The 23,358-nt window shown below is 37.0% G+C and overlaps 1 protein-coding gene across 1 annotated transcript in view; it reads left to right on the top strand.

Moving 5' to 3' along the window:
- The window catches only part of LOC144965402 (uncharacterized), a 31,158-nt gene extending 17,414 nt beyond the window's left edge, over positions 1-13,744 (top strand). Inside the window, exons 6-10 of the mRNA XM_078900713.1 lie at positions 308-3,882; positions 5,220-5,344; positions 6,647-6,715; positions 8,005-8,078; positions 11,929-13,744. Coding sequence (XP_078756839.1) covers positions 308-3,882; positions 5,220-5,344; positions 6,647-6,715; positions 8,005-8,078; positions 11,929-11,999 — 3,914 coding nt within the window. The 3' untranslated portion in view covers positions 12,000-13,744. The remainder of the gene's footprint in view (positions 1-307; positions 3,883-5,219; positions 5,345-6,646; positions 6,716-8,004; positions 8,079-11,928) is intronic.
- Positions 13,745-23,358: the final 9,614 nt, after the last annotated feature.

Genomic DNA, 23,358 nt, shown 5'->3' with positions numbered 1-23,358 from the left:
CTCTTGATGAAATTTACTGTTTTATAGACCTTTGTCACAATATGGTGGATATGATGTTTCCACTGCAGGGTGTAATTTAGGTGGGACTCCAAGGTGTGCTTTACTATTTACATGTTTGATGAAGTGTTTAAAAAATTTATACTGCTATTATAGGGAAATTCATCAGGAAGTTGAATTGTGTGTTATTTTTTGAATACCAAAAATCGACTTCATTGTAATATTTTAAAACCGAAAATTAACTTTAGATATTTTGTCTTGTTGTAGACAGTGTAATGTATTTCTATATAATATTGATGTATTATTTCAGGTGTCAACAAAATGAGGTGCATAGAAAAACGAGTGCAAATGGAAAATGAGTTGCCACGACGAATTCGAAGATCTATTTATTGCCCAGAGGAAGATGAAGATATTGGTGTTATTCAGACTGAATTGGGCAATGATATTACTGTTGTTTCTGGAATCACAGATGTAGAGCCACCAACGGCTTTAGTGCTTTCAGATCAACTTGATGATCACAAATTAGAAGTCAGTAGCAAGAAAAAGTCTACTTCTAAAAGTAAGAAGCATAAAAAAGTTTCAAAGCAACCACTAAACTTTGGTATTGGTCAAGATTTGCATATTGCAAATGAGTTTGCATTGAATGCTGCTCATCTAAACATCACAGAAAAGAATAAAATTGATAATGTTGCCCAAAATGAGACTGAAGATACAGTTTGTGGGGATGTGGAGCACACAATACATATGACTACAGACATGGAACTTACAATGCCAATAGATACAACTGTTGTAAATGCAACTCAAAATCAAGAATACTTAGAAAAATTTAGAGAAACTTTAAGTTCTGCAAAGCCAAGGTGGCCTTCACAGGTATTAGTAGAAAGTTCTGATGACCAAACATCTCAAAGTTCTAATGAGCTGGTCCCTGATGCCATTACAATGAGAAAAATGAAGCCAGGACAATTCAAATTTGCTGTTGGACGAAAAGATTCTGAAGGTTGTCGAAAGGATATTGTTGATGTACCAAGAGCAAGATCAAAATCTAAAAAACGAATTGCTGAAATGATTGAGCAGTTACCACATGAGGAGCCAAAGTCAATTTTTGATTTTCATGAAAAGACTCCAAAGTTTTTCTCTGATGATAACGATGAAGCTTTATCAGTTTACAATCTTGATAATGAACCTGCTTCATCACCATGCAGACCTCTAAAGAAAGATATGGTCCTTCGTAGAGCAACTTATAGTATTGGGGGCTTAAAAGAATTTGATGCTAATAGAGTTGAAACTTCCTCTGAATACTCTCTACCTTTGAAAGATATTCCCAGCAATATGACAAGGAGAGTATCACACTTATCTAGAAGCAGATCGCGGCGGAGAACAAAAAATTCAACCAGATCATCCATTGTAGATGATCACCTTCTATCAAATGATGAAACTTTAAAACAAGGTTGTGACAAAGATTTGACTCTTATTAGAGGAGAAACATATTCAGAGCCTTTGAAAGACAGTCCCAGTAACATGCCAAGAGACTTCTCACAGTCATTCAGGAGTAGATCGCGAAGGAGAACAAAAAATTCAACCTGTTCATCCGCTGTAGATGATCACCTTCTATCAAATGATGAAACTTTAGAACAAGGTTATGACAAAGATTTGATTCTTATTAGAGGAGAAACATATTCAGAGCCTTTGAAAGACAGTCCCAGCAACATGCCAAGAGACTACTCACTGTCATCCAGGAGCAGATCGCGAAGGAGAACAAAAACTACAACCCGTTCATCCATTGTAGATGATCTCCTTCTATCCAATGATGAAACTTTAGAACAAGCTATTGACAATGGTTTTACTCTTATTAGAGGAGAAGCGTATTCAGAGCCTTTGAAAGACAGTCCCAGCAACATGCCAAGAGATTTCTCACAGTCATCCAGGAGCAGATCACGAAGGAGAACAAGAAATACAACACGTTCATCCATTGTTAGTGATCTTTTATCAAACAATGAAGTTTTAGAACAAGATGAAAACAATGGTTTAACACTCATTGAAGGACAAACATATTCAGAGCCTTTGAAAGGTAGCCCTCACAATGTGGCCACGAAAACAGTGGTTTCTAGAAGTAGATCCAGGCGAAGAACAAAGCCATTGGTAGATGCTGACAGAATAAATGAAGGTAAAAAAGATATCCACAATTTAGATAGTGATGCTTCTTCTTCAGAATCTTTGACAACGTTAGGAAAGGAAGACAGCATTGCTCTCAGCCATTGTGGAGGGGAAATATATTCGGAGCAATTAGAGCCTTTGAAAGGCAGTCCTCAAGACATTCCTAAGAAAACTTCAAGGAGCAGGTCAAAACGAAGAACAAAGGTGCTGTCCATCACCAGTGATTTGGTTGCTGATATTGTTAGTCAAGATGAAAAAGATGGTTGCAATTTGATAAAAGGCACTACAAATGTAGAAACTTCAGAACCAAGTTCAGATGAAATACCCAAAAAATTGTCAAAAATCTCAAGGTGTAGATCTCAAAGGCGAACAAAGAAAGTAGATGAGCTCATTGAAAATGCTGGTCAAGATAGTAATGCTAAAAGCTCAAAGCAAAAAGATTCATTGGATAATGCAGAAGAAATGGCATTTGCTGAAACATTGCATGATAGCTCTAACAAATCTGCAAATAACAAACCAAAAACATCTAAAAGTCACACGCATAAAGGGATAGATGCAATGCCAATCTCACCTGGACTTAACAGTGATGATGTGTTTAACTGTGAAATTGACAATGAAAATCAAGATAAGGGGAAAATGCCATCTGTTTTAGGAGAAGGAATCACATATTCGGAACCTTTGAAAGACAGTCCAGTAAAAACTCCAAAAGTCAGTAAAAGATCAAAAAGTCAAACGAGATTGACACGTAGCACTGGGAGATCTTTGAAATCAAATAAATGTGGTGTGGTCGATAATGTTTTGAAATCAGTGAGTCGGAAAAAGAAGTCACGTCGAGAAATGGAATCTGATGGGGTGGGATTGGAAGAATCGGATAGATTGAATGAACAGATATTAGAATCTTTGGATAATTCAAACAAAGTCAGACACTCTAAGAGAAATTTGCAAGTTCTCGATTCACTCACTGTTGATCAAAACACTAATTTTGAAGAAGTCAGCAATCTTTCAGAAAGTAATGATTGTAACAGACCTATAATAACTCAAGAAATCTGTTCAATCAACACAGATAGAGGAAAAGAAGGAAGTCTGTCAACTAAGGCCAAAGTAGTTGAGGCATATAATACAATTTCTAAACATAAAACACAACATATTTCCTCACCGGATGATAACTTCAGAGATAATTCTAAATTCAGTGGGAAGAAAGGGTCTTATACCACAGATGGAAAGAGAAATAGATCCAGAAATGTAGAAAATCTAGAAATGCAGGTCAATGAAGAATGTGATGATACCATAATTTACTCATACCTGGAGAGTGATTTTATTCCATTTGATAAAAATAAGGGCAAAGAAAATAACTCTTCAACAACTAACAGTTTAAAGGGTGACGAGATAGAACTGAACTTAAGAGACAGAAGTGATATTTTTTTCCATGTGGATGCAGTTGATGGTTTTGAATCATCACCAGTAAAATCCAGGATTCCTCCAATTGAAGGCAAAGATAAGCTTCATGTTGCAGAAAAAAGTGTGGATAATGATGATAAAAATTGCCCATTGTCAAATAGCCCAGTACCTTCTCTTAAGAAGTCAAAGAAACGAAAACAATGCAGAGATGTGGGTTCTAGTAAAACTTCAAATCCTGTCAAAAGTAAACAACCTGCCAAAACAAGCAAAGAAGACAGAGAGCTAACACATTCTGTATCATCAGAATCACTTGTCCAGTTATTAGATGAAAAGGTATAGTATTCTTCTTATCAGCCTAGTTTCATTTATCATATTGGTGAGATGGCAACTTAGTTGTTGAATTTTTTCACATATGTAAAATTTAAGCTTGTATTTACTTAAATATATTACAGTGGTCTAAGCCTTGAGATTGCAATTTATTCAAAGGTAGCAGTCACTACTTTTTATAGTTAACATCTTAACGTCCACCAAAGATCCAAAATTTGATTTTTTTTTGGGCAGTGAATTTAGGATATTATCACAACAGTGGTAAATGTCAGGATTTAAACCTTTCAGTAATTTTCTAATGTATGTGAAAAGATTAAATTGATGTGATGAGGAACAATGCAATGGAAAAGGAAATTAATGATCTATGAAAATAATATACAGAAAATAGGCATAAGTTCTGTAAGGCAAAAGATTCACCCCCCCCCCCCCCCTCCCCCCTGTCCTTTTTTATATTTTTAAAATAATAATGTATTTTATTCATCCAAAAGGAAATTTTTTACAAGGGTGCCTAGCTAACAGCAACGCTTTAACATGTAGGTCGACACACGATGCCTGTTAGGCGGTGTTACAATTTTTTTCGGGGACAACCCTGTTAATGGCCAGGTACTCATTTTACACCTGAGTATGGTGATAGGATGTGAGTAAAGAGCCTTTTCCAAAGACTTGGGACTTGAGCCCAGGACCTTCTGATCCAAAGACAAGTGTCATACCAGTAGACCACATTGTGGCACTTTGTAAAGTTAAGCAAAAAACATGAGAAAGAATTCATTGTAAGTGACTCAATGATTTTGTTGATTATGATGCCATTATTCTTATTGCTTTTAATAAGAAACAAGTGTGATGAAGCTCTGAAATCATTCCAATTTACTGGCCTGCATTCCTGTTATGTTATATGTAGATAATATGTATGAAAAATTATATCTCAGACAAATCATTCAGATTAAACTGTGTTCCAATTATTTCAGTGAATCTTTCAATAAATGATCGGTGAAGACATCTGGACTGCTGTGACTGTCAATGATAATTAATTGTCTCTATCGCTGTAAAAATTGGGCTGAAAGGCAAACATTTAAAATTTTACTCCTTTTTCACTTTTTGTCACCATCAGCACTGATTATTATTTTTATTGTCATTATTATTATTTATTATATCATTATTGCTATCACCATTAATGCAAACAATGTCTTGATTGTGACATCAGTCTTTACACAATTATTGAATATCATGGAGCGTACTATAGAGTAACAATGTGATACATTTTGGATAGAATGTTTGGTGTGTTGTCATTTTTCTTTTGCATTATTTTTCTTCAGGAAATGTTTGTCTTTGACTTTCTATTTTAGGACACAAGTTCTTGCAGCTTAGAATCTCTGAAACAGACTTCACCTTTGAGAGATAATGAGAAGCAAACTATCTTACACAAATCATCTCCTCTTCCTCAAACACCACCACTGAAAGAGGAAATCGGGTAAATTAAGAGTCCTTTTTGTCCTGTTCACCAAATTGTAAACTGTAAATCTTCTGCAATAACTTCATTTTCTTCTGATATGCCACTCAAGTTGCAGTACTTGACCTGCTCTCTATTTGGTTTACTGTAATTAATGGTCTAAGGATATAAATATATATTTTTAAAAGGAGACAAAGCTCTTAAAATGACATGATGAAAATTTATATTCATACTCCCAAGTTTTTTTTTTCTCAATTTTTTAACCCTGTATGTTTTTTTGTTTGTTTGGTTTTGTTTTGTTTTTTAGCTTTTATATAGCGCAATATCCACTAAATGTGCTCAAAGCGCTTTACAAGGGGTCCCTGGTCAACAGCAACATTTAACATGTAGGACGGGACATGATGCCTGTCAGGCGATATTACAATTTTTCGGACAAAGACAATGCTGATAACGGCCAGGTACTCATTTTACACCTGAGTACGGTGAGAGAATGTGAGTAAAGAGCCTTTTCCAAGGACTCAACTATGCGCCGAGCGAGGCTCGAACCCAGGACCTCCCGATCCGAAAGCGAGTGTCATACCACTAGACCACATAGCCGCACGATAATAATGTTAACATAAATATATGAAAGGTTTTGAAATGTGCTTTTGACAAAATATCAAAAAATCATATTTATTTGCTTTTGTATCAATAAGTTTATGTGCAAAACTTTCTTTTTGATTTAGTTAACTAGTGACTAAAATCATGAAATAACTTTGCCCCTGTAATTCAATAACTATGTGGCCCAGACTCTTACATGATTTTTTTGCCTCTTATCATACGTTTCATCACCATATACCTATGGCATTGGCGTTTGTTTTGTTTTTGTGTGTGTGTTTTTATTTAAAAATTCATCACCCATTCAAACATTAATGAAAATTTACTCATATTCATATTCAACATTACCCTATAATTATAATATGAATGATGTCCTCAAGAATGTATTTTCAAATTGAATACTTTATTCAAAAGTTTCTTTCTGTCATTCTTTTTATTTTCTCTTTATTTTCACTCATTTCTTTCCTTTTTCTTTTTGTTATTATTATTAGTATTATTATTGTTGTTGTTAATACACAACCAATCACTTTTTCTCACGTTGAAGGTGTCAAAAGGATCCTGTGTAAAGACCGGTTTTAAAAGAAAAAATTCCCCCCCCCCCCCCCCCAAAAAAAAATTAAAAATTGGTAGGGTATTTTTTTGGTTTGTCTTTGTGTACATTTTAATTGGTGGTTTTGATATTTACTGGAGCTAAACACTTTCTCTAAAATCTTGTATTTATTATAGGGGTTTTCAACCAGAGAGGCAAAGAAGAACTAAACAGATCATGAGCTATGCCGAACCCTCAATAAATAAGTAAGTTGAGATTATACTATCGTGGGCTTGTAATTGAACTGGTGATAGTCTGATATGCATCCATCAAACTACTTTACATCTTTACATTGACAATAAAACAAGTTTATTGGAGAGAGAGAAGTCCGGGGGGGGGGGGGGGGGGGGGAGACTGACCAACTGTAGAGTGATTGGGTTGCTGGGTCTATTAGATCTGGAGGAAAGTATGTTTGCGATTGACTAATGTTATATCCAAAAGGTAACCAACAATTGCTAATGTTTGTTTAACAAAATAAAAATTGGGATAAATTCTGGCTCCATGGGCCTTAGACTCTGGAGGACTACCTACATAGGTATGATTCAAAGAGTTGAAACTAGAGAAGGGGAAGGAGGAATGGAGGAAGAGAGATGGAATCAAAAGCATGCAATGTTATAGTTGAGACTGAACAGTTTCATCTAAAATTCATATCAAATGTAACTCTTAGAAATCTCTGACTTACACAAGGGGACCAACTATCTAAGACGGCCACTTTTGTGGGGTTTCATGGGTGGCCATCTTATACAAGTTCGACTGCATAGCCACACACACCAAAAAAAAAAAAAAAAAAAACGGGGCCAGGGTGCCTTGTTACAAATCAGTGTGTCGTTTTCTAGAGGTTGTACTGTACACATTTACACTTCTTCTTTTTTCACTTTTATTCACCCATGAGGACTTAATATAGACTAATTTGCTTAAATATTAACTTTTTAGGGCCACAGAATACACTTTTCAATCTTGGAAGATTGCTTGGTTAGCAAATACGTGTTAGACAAATACATTTTGGACTGTATCAGAGCTGCCAACTACTATTTTTCCTGACAGGATTTCTAAAATATATTTTCTTGATGATTTGGTGACATATATACATGCAATATGACTATTGAATCTTTTATGTGTTTTTTTTTTTTTTGGTATAATTCATTGGACATCGTGATAAAGACTTGCATTTCGTAATCTTATTGTTTTTATGAACCAGATTGGAATAACAGGTTCTTGTGCTTTTGGCTTGTTTGTGTGTGTGTGGGGGGGGGGGGGGGGGGGGGTGGTCCTGATTTTGGAAATTGAAAGTCTTATCTTGTTTTACTAGCATTGTGGGCTGGCAGCTCTGCTGTATATTATTCTTTCTTATGTATGTACCTAGTTTATTTTATAAGTCCTTATTCAGCTGAACCTCTAAATAAAATGTAGTAGATCTTTGTTTTTTGTGTCAAGATAGTCTAAAAGAGTTTAGAGAAGTTGCTTCTAATATTTGATAATCATTGTTTTTCTTAAGGAAACTAAGGAGAGGTGATCCTTTTACAGCAGCCCTTGGAAGAGTTAAGATTTACAAATCACCAAAATTACAGGGTGAGTTCTGTTCGTTTTCTTGTCGTCATTGCTTGTTTTAATTTTGTTTTTTGTCATGCACAAAGAGCACATATATCAGATTTCAAGTAGAAAAGTATTGTTGATTTTTTTTTTTTTTCCAATGTATAAACTAAAATTTAAAACAATGGCCATGTGCATTTTTAAAAAAAAAATTTTTTATTTTATCTACACTCAAAATTTGGAGACAACTAAGAAATAATTAGTCTTTCACTCACTCACTCAATCCCGTAACCAGTTGATCAGGGGGGGGGGGGGGGGGGGGGGGGGCATGCGGGATGCAGACTTCACAACCCTACGCCCTTCATCACGGTCTCTGGCCTTTTCCAGTAGGCTATTGAGATTCAGGCCTGTCCACTCTTTGATATTGTCTTGCCATAGTTTTTTCTGTCGTCTTCTTCTCTGTCCCGTCCCTCTACTGTGCCCTGCATGGCAGTCGTGCACAGATTATCATGGCGGAGAATTGGCAACCCTGACTGTAGTTTTGAATGGATCTCCTATCTCATTGTTAAGTAGTACAGCACTTTCATAGAGTGATTCAATTGTTTTTATGATCCCTATGGTGTAATATAAGTCGATTTTGGGGGTTTAAACAATTTATTGAGTTATGCCCCTTTGTAACTTAAGATTGAGATGCTTAGGTTCTTTGCAGGTGATTTTTACCATGAAGCACCTCAAAATACAAGGAAAGCTTCCATGTGCTTATAGAAATAGTGCATCTGCACAATATATCAAATTTTGAAAAAAAATCCCAGCCGACATCTTTGACCGTTTTGAGCCTTGAAGTTGACAAAAATTTGCGATTTTGGTGAACATTGCATTACGCTATGCGTTATTGTTCGAAATATTATAGTACCAGACCCATATTTTTGCTATATTATGTTGGACCATATGTTATTTATTGATATGCAAATCATCAATGACCAAAAATGAAACATTAAAGTCATGAAAAAAAATATTTAAAAAATTCATTTTTTTGCCGAACAGCACAGGGAGCCATATTCAAGGACAGATAACTCCAAAAGTTGACAAATATTTTCATTTCCTTTCAAATAATTGTAATCTATGCTAAAAGTTGTACAGGATTACCAAATTTGAAAGAGTTAGCTTGATTAATAAAAAAGTTATAGCCTCTCAAAAATGGACCCACGAGCAAATCTGATTTTGACGCGTTTTGAGACAAAATTGTAAAAAATTCAAATATCCATTTTCCGAACTGAAAATTTGGTTTTCTTCATGTCTCATAAGTATTTTCAATTGAGCCAAGTTTGAGGAAAATCAAAAGGGGTGTGGTTCCCAATTTCCGAAAATTTGGTCCACTTGACATGGAATGGCCCTATTCTGTCTATCTTGCCTTTACTTTGTTTCGTTTTGTTAGTAGGATATGTTTTGTTTTTTTCTTCAATAGCTATTGATTTCACTTATTTGTTTTTAGTGAGCATTTTAAGGGTGTTGTACGCATTTTTAAGGTTCCCGCTGCTCATTCCAGTGTCGATGTTGATGCAATGCACTAGTCATTTATCCTTTTTTCTTTCGCTTTGCGCATGCTTTTTCTGACTTCCGCATTTGTCTGCTGGTATTTCCTAGTCTCATTATCTTGGTGTTTGTGTTTTTTCAATTCTCGTCTCTTGTCACACAAATCTAGGACGTCATTGGTCACCCATGGGTTGGTTTTCCTATGTTTGTGGCCTTGAATTTTTTCTGCAGTACACCATCTATAGTTTCAGATAATGTGTCAATGTCGCTATCAATCAAATTCAAGACCACAAATTTACCACCGACCTATGCCTGAAATATTTCTACATCAAAACGAATGAATTCTGACGTTTTTGACCATGCATTTGGTCTTCAACTTGAGTTTAAAGGTGCGCAGTACAAGATCATGATCGCTTCCTATGTCCTTTACTATGAAAGCTACACCATGTTGGCGTAGTTTGTCGTCTCCAGAATACCATATCTTATGTCCGTCTGCAGCTGTTGTCTCACCTATCGCACTTCATACAAACCTATAATGTTCCATCTGTACTTTCAAGTTCATGTGTTAATTCTGTTAGTTCTCCTGTTGCCTATAGAGTTCTAACGTTCCAGGTACCTATGGTAACTCCCATACTTGGTAGTTTAATAGATTTAGTCTTTAGATTTATGAAGATAATCGAAGGTTTTTCCTGGACGATAATTGCAGGAATTTTTATAGTAATGGATAGTTTTTTGGGTTTTTTTTTTTTTAGTTTTGTTTTCGGTTTTGTTTTTTTTGTTTTTCTGTAAAACATGTACATTACATTTGTCTGCATGACTAAGAATATTTATCAAAGTTACCTTTTCTTGCTTTTAATTTAAATTAAACGTTTGTTTATTCGAAATTAGAGCATTTGAATTCCGTTTGTATCTGATCTCTCTCTGTCTTTTTAGCTTTAGAAACCTTGGTTTAGTTTTATTTTTGCTGTCCTTTCAGGCTAACTTTTGTTGATTTTCAGAAGTATGATTTTCATATCACATTTTAAGATCAGAAAATTAAGTAAAGTATCAAATCTAATCAGCCAACTATTTATAATAATAGACAAAACACATTTCAAGTATAATATTGAAATTGGATGAGACTTTTAACCCATTGCCGCCCTAATCGCCCGCTAAAAAAAAATCTGCATAAGTCCGGATCGCCCGATATCACCCGCCAGGTACCCAGTGTCATTGAACCCGTATATTAAAAATTAACCACTTCTTTTTAATTGAAAAACGAAAGTAGAGAAAGAGTAAAAGCGAAACTAGCCGTTTCCCGATTGTTTTTATCTCAATTCGTTTGTCTGCTGTGATTTTTTGAAGTTTGTCGACCAAATCGGTTGTGGTAACGTCCTTTTATTTTTTCTTGTTTTTTTTGTTTTTTTTTTGCTGAAATGGCGTTTGAATTCCTCAATTCTCGGGCGTTATCAACGTTTTTTAATGGATAGTGATGATGATAGTACTCATTCAGACATTGAGGTTGAGTTGGATGCGCATTTTGATGACATTGACAATGGGTTTCATGTGTTTTAATATTATTACATATTTTTCAACTTTAGCATTTTTTTTTCAAATCAAAATATGAATCAATAGTCCAAAACAATACATCAAATTAAAGGCCATTCATTCTTCTTTCCAAAACAGCTTTTATTTTGTTTCTAGCATGCCTCACATTCTTGCAATTAATTTTTTAATGAAGTGTACTATGACATTTGGAAGAGTTATCTCCCCTCGCATGGTCTGTGAGAGACATTTTTTCAGATTATGCCCGGGCAGCAATGGGTTAAAGCTAGATCATAATTTGTTTTTAAATTTTGAATATGGCCATTGTTACAACAATAACACAAAATTCTCATTCACTTTTTCATTGGACTTTTTTTATGACCATAGTGTGATGAATGACAATAGTATGTTTTTAAAAACGTTGGTCTCTTAAAAAACAAACCCCTATAATATAATCCAATAGGAGCATGCTACACATAATTACCTTCTGTATTTGTGTTAGAAATAGGGGGTTGGAATTTGACAAAGAAGCATGGTGTGTTGTCAGATACCATTTCGCAATCCAACATCACACTATAATTCATTTTCCCTTTTACTCCTACATAGTAAGAACGAAGCAATTGAGGATATTTCTTTGGAGGTGTGCTTAATTGGGATTAAGCAGTATGTCCGAGTGTTTTATTGAGGTAAATGCTTTAATCGTTTTGACTTTTTGCATTAATTTTTGTCATCTCCAGATGATTCATCTCTTGCTCTTCTGGATTATCTCTCATATATTAATCTTGTACGCAAATCTAATTCAGTGCATTTCTCTCTCCCGACAATGCAACAGGTAAAAAGAAATCAAACAGGAATGTGTTGGAATCTCTTCAGAACCTCACAGACTCGACTATCATGGAATGAGTTACTATCTTGTGTCATCCCTAGACTTAATGCTTCATAAGCAGATTTCATATTACCTATCCCGAGATTATTTCCAGAAATGAGAAATATTATATGATAATTTGAATCTCTAGCTACATTCATTTTTCCTTTTATGCATGCATAGAATCGAGCAGATATTTCAGCCCATTGTTAAGAATAAACAATAAAGTTACAGGGATACTTCTTTTAATGATGACAAAAATGATTGATAAAACCATGATTTGTTCATTGGTTGATTTTATGAAGAGCAAAATTATTTAGAGTGCTATAACTGGGTGAGGTCAGGGGTATCTTCTATCCCTCGACAACAACAAAAAATCTACTTAGATGCTTCATGAAACAAAACATAAAATAGTCTTCTATGTATAATATATGTATATATTTTTTTTCTGAACATTTTCCGCTGCCCAATCACATCCTAGCGAGTAGACAGACAGTCACTTCGTATTAGTGTGTTCACCAGACATTGTAAATACAAATTTTCTAAGCTTTTATCTTGATACCTTTTTCAATTTCAATACATGAGTAAATATGGATTTACCATGCTTTATAATCTTAACACTGCATGATTCTTTTCCCCAATAGGCCATGTGGAACAAACTTCCATTTCATGCATTACAATTAGCTTAGTAGGCATCCTCTTTACTTCGACCTAGCATTCTTACAAAATCCGTCATTGCCTGTTATCATGCACTCGTTCATGCCCGAGTCCAGTGGGGTAATGTGTGTGTTAACTGTTTTACCTAAGGATGCTGAATGCTGGGGTCAGAGTTCTGTGATCATTGCCACTCGTCTGTTTACTGACAAGGCTCAACATCTCTAACAAGGTTCAAGGTGGAAACCTTAACAATAGGTGAGCAATTTCAACCCCATTCACCGGCACAGACAAACGGACTTCAACAATTGCCTTACACTAATACATATTCTCTGAATGGATAAGCAATTTATCGCAGAGTACTTTCCGTCCTATTTGATGTTGGGTTCAATTAATGAAGCCCACATAACGTAATCAACTAATGTCACGATTTTTATTTTTTTTCAATGTCACCTTATTAAAACTCATAATATTTATCAATTAATTGATTGCAACCATCTTCCATCATATCTATCTTCATTATCATGTGTAAAGTAGATCTGCAAAGCCACAAGGATCATAATCCCTGTTTATGTTGAGTAGAGATACTTGCTATCTTTTCATAGAACGTTGTTCCATTGCAAAGTATTGTTTTTTGTTTTTTTTGGGTTGTTTTCTTTTTTAGCCAGACCTAACAAACTGATTATCCAAGGCTAAAAAGAGGATGCAATAAACTCTCAACTCGAAAATTGTCGCTTCACTTTTGATTCTAGTGTTTGTTTTGTTATGACCCGTAGTGTCCTAGCTTTTAACTCGCCCTGACATAGTGGGATTTTTTTTAATTTGGTTTGTTTTGTTCTGTTGTTTTGTTTTTTTCTCTCAACAACTAGATGTGCCAACTCCAAATAAAAAGTGTTCGCGTAAAAGCCAGCATATCTAGTATTTTTTTTTTCTTTTTGGTTCTCTCAGTTATGATACGCATTATACATATTAAATATCATTATATATTAATTTATATACTTGTATAGAATATGGTTATGTGTCAGTTCATGGTAGTAATGAAAAAATAGATAATATAGACAATTAACTTGTACTGTATATAATTTGTTTTAAATTTTATGAACAGCAATAAAATGATTGAAAACTACAACTGTGGAAATCGTGTTGTTTTTTTGTTTTTTTGTTGTTGTTTTTTGGGTTTTTTTGGTGTATTTTTATTTATTCATCTTGACTGAAATAACAAGAACGGGAATCCCAAAAAAATCATTGTTTTTGTTTTTGCATGGAAGTCCCAAAGAAATTTTTTTAAATATATTGTAAGAGGTTCAACATTGATTGCTACCTAAAAGCCATGCACATTGGGGTGGGGTCTTTCGACCTGCCATAGTGAGCTGTGGAGGTCACTCTAACTGTCTTTTCTTCACCGGTCAATATAGCTGTGCTATCTCTTTTCTCCCCCTATTTTTCCTTTCCATTTACATGCAGCCGAGTGTCCTTGTTTTGGAATGAGACCATCGGTTTCCCATAGGCCCTGTCTACAGTATCTTTCTGAGAGGGAAACGGATGTAATTCATTTTTGTTAGAGATGTTTGATATTTTCCTTTGAAAATCATAATTTCTGTTAGGTACTCTGATGTGTTTCTGGTGTCACCTTTTTTAGTTTTAGGTCTAGTCCTACTTTATTTTGTCAAGGGTCGTGGCAGTTTCAGTTTGGGACCTTCGTCTTCAGCGGGTTTCAGACTAAACCTATGACCTATGGTAAGGTAACTCCTGCTTTTTCTTCTATCCGCCAATAATTGTTTTCCTTTTTCTTGTCTATGCTGTTTATTATCTTTTGTCTTTTTTTTCTTCTTTTTTTTTACCGTAATTGTCTTTGTCTTGGATTGAAATTACAATCCGGATCCTTGAGTAGGGTTCTTGACCTCCTATAGTGGGCAGGAATGCACTTACTGTGTCCTCTTTCCTCCTAGATCTGTTTTCCAACACGCTTCTGTCATTGTCTTGGAATGATATTACTTGGTTTTGTCGTGGCCCTGGCGGACCCTGACTGGGAGGGAAACAGTCAAATGTATAGTTAGAGTTTTGAGAGATTATATTTTTTGTCTTGTAAATCATCTCTATTATGCACTGTATCATTTTTGTTTTACATATATATTATGATTGTAAACATTTGAGTGTGTTCCTTTAGTGGGGACCTTTGTTTTTGTCAGAATGAGACATTTAGGTGATCTCAAACTTAGGTACACTGATAGTTTGCCCTCTACACCAGTTCCCCTATGCCTTACGTTTTCTTTGGTGCTTTCATTGTATTTCTATATTCTTCTCATTTTCTTCCTTTTTACTGGAGCTGATATGACCTAAATGTGTTGGAAACGCCGTAAAACCTTTAAAAACAAAACAAGCCGGAACCCCACAACCCGGATGTCTCCATTATCCGGACTGGTCGAATGGGAACGGATTTTCTCTTCTTTATTTGTTACTGTAATCCGGAAATTATTGTTTCCCGATCCGAACACTTATATTTTGGGAAGCCATTACAAGAGGATTTATAACTTTATAACTTTTCTCCGACTTATAACTCTATAATCCGAACACCACGGACGGCACATTCTGTCCACCCACTTAAGTTCATTGCAGTGGATAAACGATCGGAGTATATCTAATCCAATTTAAAACCTTTTGTCACGCCCTATTAAGGTAGACATGTCTATTCAGTCCAATAATTGGCAGATACCCCGTCCTTCTCAGTCAACGTGGGGATGCAGTTGTATGTCATGTGCAATAATCGTTAATCGTGTGTAGTGTCGTGTGTGGCAGGTCAGTTTACCAAGAGGCAACTCCCGTCACTTGATACTTATGTTGATGTCATTATCATTGGACATACAAATGCTGTTGTTTTCAATTAAGGTAAAGGTAAGTCATTACGAACTTTTTTAGTGGAAATTGCTACACTCGAGCGTGGTTTCCACGAACTCCTCGGGACATCCAAAAAAAAGTTCGAGGAAACCGTGTCTTTGCATAACGACTTGATGGGGAGGGGGCGGGGCGGAAACGTGGCTCAGCAGAGTGGTCTTTATTTCATACCTGAAAGATACCGAGTTCGACTATCCGGTGCGCTTTGTGACCTTGAGCAAATCACCTCTCCCTGGCTCACTTTGCACACACACAGGACTAGCCTAGCTCTCCGTTGCATGTGGCTGTAGGCTTGCTTACTTTCTATCCATCGTCGTCCTCAATGACGGCTGCCCGCACTCTGCGATGACAAATGTCTGCCCATTCCTCACATTCGCATCGTACAACTCTGCCATTCATCCCTGTCCATCCTAGAATGTTTTCACCTAACAAGACCTTGGTCTTACTCTTCCTCGTCTGTCCTCCATTTTCTCTGTATATATAATGTCTTTCGTTAGAATGCACCGGTTTCGGCATATGTGACCAAAAAAGCTTAATTACCAATTACCTTCTTTTGGTGACATTTAGTAGTTCTGGCTGTAGGCTTACCCGGGTATGATATGGGCGAGGCGAATGCATTTATTGATATGTTGGGGGAGATAATCTTATAAATTACAATTACAGTACAGGTGGGGGTTCGCTGCATCATAACAGTTATTTACCGTCGTAGCCAACCATTCTGGTTGGGGTTCCTGACCTCCCATAGTGGGCAGGGAGGCACTTACTGTGTCTTCTATTCACCTTTCTGTTTTCCAACATTCTTTCTGCTTTTGTCTTGGAATGAGATGATCCATTATGTATTAACCCAATCAAAAAGGGGTTAAGGGTCAATCTTATGAGTGTCTTGCTGCTTGTGGGGCAGTGGTGTGGGACGGGTAATCAATGTGTTTTTACCAATTTCAAGTAACAAGGTTATATCCCCTGTCAAAAGTGACACCTCGGTTATAACGAAAATTTACCTCAATCACTTTCATTGAGTTGGAGGTGTGGGTCCAGGAGAAGGAAGAACCTTGTCTGGACGCCGGTTTGGATCATTCTTGGTCTGGCTACTCATCTTCAGCTCAGCAGGATTGGATCTAGGCTGGTATCACCTTCAGGGTCATGGCAGCGCACAAGCTCCTGTACGACGGCAACGTGATGAGAGGCAACAAAAGAACTGAAGATCACAGCCGGCAACTCAATACTACCCCCAGACCCCAATCCTAAATACCTTGGCATTACATTGGACAGACAACTAAACTATCGCAAACACATTGAAGGAACCGCAAATAAAATCGCAAAAAGAAACAGCCTGGTGAGAAAACTCGCAACTACCACCTGGGGAGCCTCACCACAAGTGCTGAGAACGTCTGCTTTGGCACTGTGCTATAGTGTGGGAGAATACTGTGCTCCTGTTTGGATGAGGAGCCCACATGTAAATCGCATTGACATACGATTAAGAGAATCAATGAGAATTATAACAGGATGTCTCAAGTCAACTCCAACTGAGTGGCTCCCAACACTGAGCGGCATTGCACCACCAAGTTTAAGACGACAAGATGCTAATCAAAGGATGCATGCAAGAATTGACGAAGCCACAGACAACACTCCCATAAAATCAATCGTAAAGGGGGCACCTTCAACCACTAGACTTAAATCGAGAAGACCTTTCCAACTGACAAAAATGGCAGACTTCAGTTTGGAGGAAAACTGGAGAGAAATGTGGAACTGGGAAACATCATTAAAGATCCAACCAAAAGATTGCCTGCATTCAATAACGCCAGGAAGTACTGGATTTCCTCAAACCGCCTCTTACCTGGACATGGCAGAACTGCATCAAATATGTGCAGATGGAAACTTGGAAACAGTGATACCTGCCAGAAATGTCAGGCGGCCCCATAGACCAGCGATCACATCGTCCTCCACTGTCCAGTCACTAAACTTGAAGGTGGCTACGAAACCATCCTTAGGGCGGAGGAAGACTTTAGAAGCTGGGTTGACGAAATACATTTGGAGGTGTAGCCATACGCTACTACTACTACTACCTCAATCACGTCGACTTCGTTGTAGCCAGGGTGCACTATTGTAATTCTATGAAACTGCCACGCCCCTTTGATGGTAGTTTAGTCACTAAACTAAACTTTAGTGTAAAATTGTATTTGTAGTATAGTGGTATCCGTTTCTAAGCAAACCGAAGCACGATTCGGCTAACAGCATGCTCAGGGCGCGAAACAGACCTATCCAAATGGACTCCTCTTAGAAGCAAGATGATTTTTCTAACCGCGTTTTTAAAATATAAAATAAAGAGATCTGATTAATTAGTAAGCATGAATTATAAACATTCATTCATTCGAGTGATGAAAGCCTGCCTGTCATGACATCTACGGATAAGAGAACAGGCCGGTTTTGGCAGATACCTTGAAACCACCTGGAGGCGAGGGATAGGTACGGGTGTAATTATGGATCGAGGTCATGTGCCCTGGCTGTGCAACTGGATTCTATACATGGACGAGATGCAGGAAGAGGAGTTAGGTATGGTAGACAAAGCAAAGGATGGAGTCAGCGGATATGTGACCCGCCGCCTCATAGCGATGTCATGTTAGAATCAATTTAGTGCTGGAATTGTATTTAATAGTCAGAAAAACGAAACTTTGGGTTAATTTCACTTCGTAACGGTAGAGAATAATAAATACATTTTTTAAAAAATGTTTTCATTAGAAAACACTCGAAGCTCGTATTTCTCATAATTTACTAAATTCTCTTTTAGGAGTTGGATTCATCCCGACATAATACGGTTTTGGGACGATGGGTCACATATTTGGTTTTACAGATTGCTTAAGATATCATGGAAAGAAAAAAAAGAGAATATACTTGTCACCTTTGAAGGGATTAGAAAAGTAAAAGATTCGAGTTTGGTAAAATGTAGACTTCATTACGATAGTCTAGATTCCTGTTTCTTAACTATTATTTTTTCTTTATTTATTTTTTCCATTTTTACTAATTTATTTCAATTCATTATTTTATTCTTTGATTTGCCAAAAGTTGTCTTCAGAGCGGGCAAATAAATAGAGAGATCTATTTTCAAAAGCAGGTGTTTATGTTTATAATATTTTGAAGAGCAATAATTTTGTTTCACTAAAATAGCGAGCATTGAGCCGAAAGCGGCATTTTAGGGTAAAAGGGGAATCAAGGCCAGGGCTATACCACTACATTCATCGTCATCAGAAGCACATTCAATCACAGCCAGTATGAAGTCAGCAACACGGTCGTTTAGTCCTAAACAAGCTGTTGATATTTCCAGATTTTATCCAAAATATTATTTTACAAGCCATTATTTTTACGTCTCATGGCGTACCCTAGTAATATGCTTGTCGGCGCTTGTTGATTTGTAGCAAAGGTTTTACTTCTCTAATCTCTAACATCCTGACGGGTTCGTTTTTTTGTTTGTTTTGTTTGTTTGTTTTGTTGTTTTTTTCTCCTTTCCACGATATATATCTTCAACGCTACTTCCAATTTTTATTTTATCTGAATATGAGTATGAATCTGAATATTACTCGAAGAAGGCAATTCAATTCTGTATTCGAGGGCGGAGAGAATTGTTGAATGAGATAGCCATTGTTGGCGTTTAGGGTGAAGAATTTTGATAATCTTCGTTTGAATGTTTCTAAATCTATTGTGTTCACACATGATTCAGGAAGAGCGTTCCAGTCTTTGATAGTGCGGGGTGCAAATGAATATTTGACGATGTTTGAGTTTGTACATTGGTGTTTTAGTGTTTTTGAATTGGTTTTTCTTTGAACGCGCGAATTTCGTTTATGTCTATCTAGTTGTTCTGGTGAGAATTATTTATTTAATTCTTTTTTTTTTTTTTGCGTCGATTTTATGAACTGTCCGTGTTTTGTTTTTTTCTTTAAATATTTCATTTCTGCAGTACTGGTTCATTGTTGGTTCATTGATAATAATTGGTAATGTTATGAAAAATTAAAATGAGTAATGATCCATATTAAACCGGGCGAGTAAACTTATTTTGGTTGCACATTATTTTTCTTTACCAATCAATACGTACAACAAAGATTCACGATTTAAAAAAAATAATTGAACTTTTATATAGCGCAAAATCCACTGAATGTGCTCAAAGCGCTTTACAAGGGTCCCTGGCCAATAGCAACATTTAACATGTAGGACGCGACATAACGCCTGTTAGGCGATATTACTTTTTTTTCCGGACAGACAACGCTATTAACGGCCAGGTACTCATTTTACACCTGAGTACGGTGAGAGAATGTGAGTAAAGAGCATTCTCCAAAACTATGTGCCGAGCGAGGCTCAAACCCAGGACCTTCCGATCCGAAAGAGAGTGGCATACCACTATACTTCATAGCCGCACGATTGGTGCCTAAAATTGTATCCTTAGTCAATTAACAATGTGTTTTTTTGTTTGTCTGTTTGTTTTAAGTTTGCTGTTGTTTTTTGGGGTTTTTTTTTTTGTTTGTTTTGTTTTGTTTGTTTTTCTTTTTTTTTTTTTTTTTGCGATATTTCCTTTAAAAAAAATAAATTGGTGCCGCTGTGGCTATGATTACACATAGTTTTGTGTGTTGGTCCGTTATACTTCCGGATGGCAATGTTATGAGCTTCTTAGCCAAGCGCATACTATCTATAGGCAGAGACGGATATTGTAAAAATGCTAGCACAAAAATTATGCGTAACAGCTGACTTGTACTTTATAATATTATAATTTGACTCTAATAAGGTCCCTTTGGGTAGTAAATGAAGCGCTGTGGAGCACACCGAGCAAGGTGCGCATTTTAAAACGGAGATTAATATGATGTTCCTATAAACTTACACGTATTTTGTTCTAGTTGCCAATTTCTCATTAATTCCCGTTTGATCTTGTTCTTCGCTACCTGGCATTCAGACGATCACTGCTGTATCAAATCAGACTAATTGTGACCTATCGCCTCAGAACGGCCTTATGACTTATGTCGTTGCATTATTATTTTCAATGTAAAAATTGCATTTACCTTATTCTTTAACAAAGCCACATTGCTTGTCACTTATCTCTGGAGAGATCTTGCACCTCATTATTTTCATAAGTATTATAATTTATTTTTTTTTGGCCTGGCCAAGGAATTTACCCAATGGAAACCGTACGGTGCTCTTATTGGCTAACCAACCAGCGGCCTCGATGAGAAAAATATCCGCCATTGAGACATGGGCTGGGAATTGCGTTACTATAGTAAACAAGCGCTGATCGGCCGTTCATGAAATCTAAGAAAATAACTTCCTGCTCGCTCGTTTAACTCAAAATTATTCAAAACGATGTCTTTAAAGTATATAAATCTGACTTCTTAAGGTTTTCTTCACGGCCAAAACCATACAACATTCTTTTAATGATTACGCCCTAGGCAAAAAGGAATATTGACAAGTCGACCGAGAGTTGAACTCGTCAGATGACAAACATTGTAGTAGTAGTGATAGTGATGAGTTGGGGGTGTGGTATGATGATGATGTGGTGGTGGTGGTTGTAGTATAGGTGTAATGTGATGATATGGTGGTGGTGGTTGCTGTAGTAGTAGGTAGATGGTGATGATTGGTGTGGTGGTTGGTAGTAGTGGTAGTGATGACGGTGTTGTGGTGGTTGTAGTAGTAGTGGCAATGGTAATGATATGGTGGTGGTGGTGGTGGTGGTTGTAGTAGTAGTGGTCGTCATGATGATGTGGTGGTGGTGGTTGTAGTAGTTGTGGTAATGATGATGATATGGTGGTGGTGGTTGCAGTAGTAGTGGTAGTGATGACGATGTGGTTGTGTGGTTGTAGTAGTAGTGGTAGTGATGACGATGTGGTTGTGTGGTTGTAGTAGTAGTGGTAGTGATGATGATGTGCTGCTGGTGGTGTAGTAGTAGTGATAGTGATGATGATGTGGTGGTGGTTGTAGTAGTAGTGGTAGTGATGACGATGTGGTTGTGGTGGTTGTAGTAGTAGTGGTAGAGATGATGATGTGGTGCTGGTGGTTGTGGCAATAGTGGTAGTGATGATACTGTGGTAGTGGTTGTAGTAGTAGTGATAGTGATGATGATGTGGTGGTGGTGGTTGTAGTAGTAGTGGTAATGATGATGATATGGTGGTGGTGGTTGCAGTAGTAGTGGTAGTGATGACGATGTGGTTGTGGTGGTTGTAGTAGTAGTGGTAATGATAATGATATGGTGGTGGTGGTTGCAGTAGTAGTGGTAGTGATGACGATGTGGTTGTGGTGGTTGTAGTAGTAGTGGTAGAGATGATGATGTGGTGCTGGTGGTTGTGGTAGTAGTGGTAGTGATGATATTGTGGTAGTGGTTGTAGTAGTAGTGATAGTGATGATGATGTGGTGGTGGTGGTTGTAGTAGTAGTGGTGGTGGTGGTTGTAGTAGTAGTGGTAATGATGATGATATGGTAGTGGTGGTTGCAGTAGTAGTGGTAGTGATGACGATGTGGTTGTGGTGGTTGTAGTAGTAGTGGTAATGATAATGATATGGTGGTGGTGGTTGCAGTAGCAGTGGTAGTGATGACGATGTGGTTGTGGTGGTTGTAGTGGTAGTGATGATGATGTATGGTGGTGGTGTAGTAGTAGTGGTAGTGATAATGATGTGGTGCTGGTGGTAGTAGTAGTATTGGTAGTGATGATATTGTGGTGGTGGTTGTACTAGTAGAGATAGTGATGATGATGTGGTGGTGGTTGTTGCAGTTGTAGTGGTCGTGATGATGATGTGGTGGTGGTGGTTGTAATAGTGGTGGTAGTGATGGTGTAGTGGTAGTGATGATGATGGAGTGGTGGTGGTTGTAGTAGTGATGATGATGTGGTGGTGGTGTAGTGGTAGTGATAATGATGTAGTGGTGGTGGTTGTAGTAGTTGTGGTAGTGATGAAGTGGTAATGGTGGTTGTAGTAGTAGTGACAGTGATGATGTGGTGTTTGGAAAACACATTATAGGTTAATAAAATACATGATTACACACATCTCTAACTTCATTTTTTGACAGCTTTATTGTGGCATAAATATACGCAACAGTTCTGAACAATTTTATTGTGGATTTTGAAATTGTTGTTTTTCTTGTGTCGTTATGTTGACATAGAGACCGAATTAATGGTAATGCTTACATTCTCAGCCCATGATAAAATGGCGCTGAATGCTTTCATTGGTGGACACTTTTTGGGCTCCGTACGTGTATTCTCATTCGTTTAATTCTATGGGCCTGGCTCATGATGCTGATTGCTGATTGATGGGGTCACAATCAATAGTTTCTTGGGGTTGGTTTTTTTTTTTTTTTTTTTTTTTTTTTTTTTTTTTTTTTTTTTGGGGGGGGGGGGGGGGGGGGGTATTGAATACCTACTGCAGTAGGCAGGACGCCCTTTTCCATATTCATACATGGTGTTAAAGGCTTTTGTCAGGGCGTCAATCAATTCTATTGAGAAACTAGCCTTCTTGCTGATTAAATTAACAAAAATTAACATTTCATTCGCCTTTTTAACTTTAATCTTTTAACCAAGGAATTTACCCAATGGAAACCGTACGGTGCTCTTATTGGCTAACCAACCAGCGGCCTCGATGAGAAAAATATCCGCCATTTTGATGTTGGCTGGGAATCGCGTTACTATATTAAACAAGCGCTGATCGGCCGTTCATGAAAACAAGTTGCTGCTCGCTCGTTTAACTCAAAATTATTCAAAACGATCTCTCTAAAATGATATAAATGTGACTTCTTAAGGTTTTCTTCACGGTCAAAACCACACAACATTCTATTAATGATTACGTCCGAGGCAAAAAGGAATATTGACAGGTCGACCGAGAGTTGAACTCGT

The sequence above is a fragment of the Berghia stephanieae genome, chromosome 2 (genome assembly GCF_034508935.2).
Source record: "Berghia stephanieae isolate SIO BIC M18660-M18661 chromosome 2, UCSD_Bste_1.3, whole genome shotgun sequence".
Classification (NCBI taxonomy): domain Eukaryota; kingdom Metazoa; phylum Mollusca; class Gastropoda; order Nudibranchia; family Aeolidiidae; genus Berghia; species Berghia stephanieae.
This window is presented reverse-complemented; position numbering and strand designations above follow the sequence as displayed.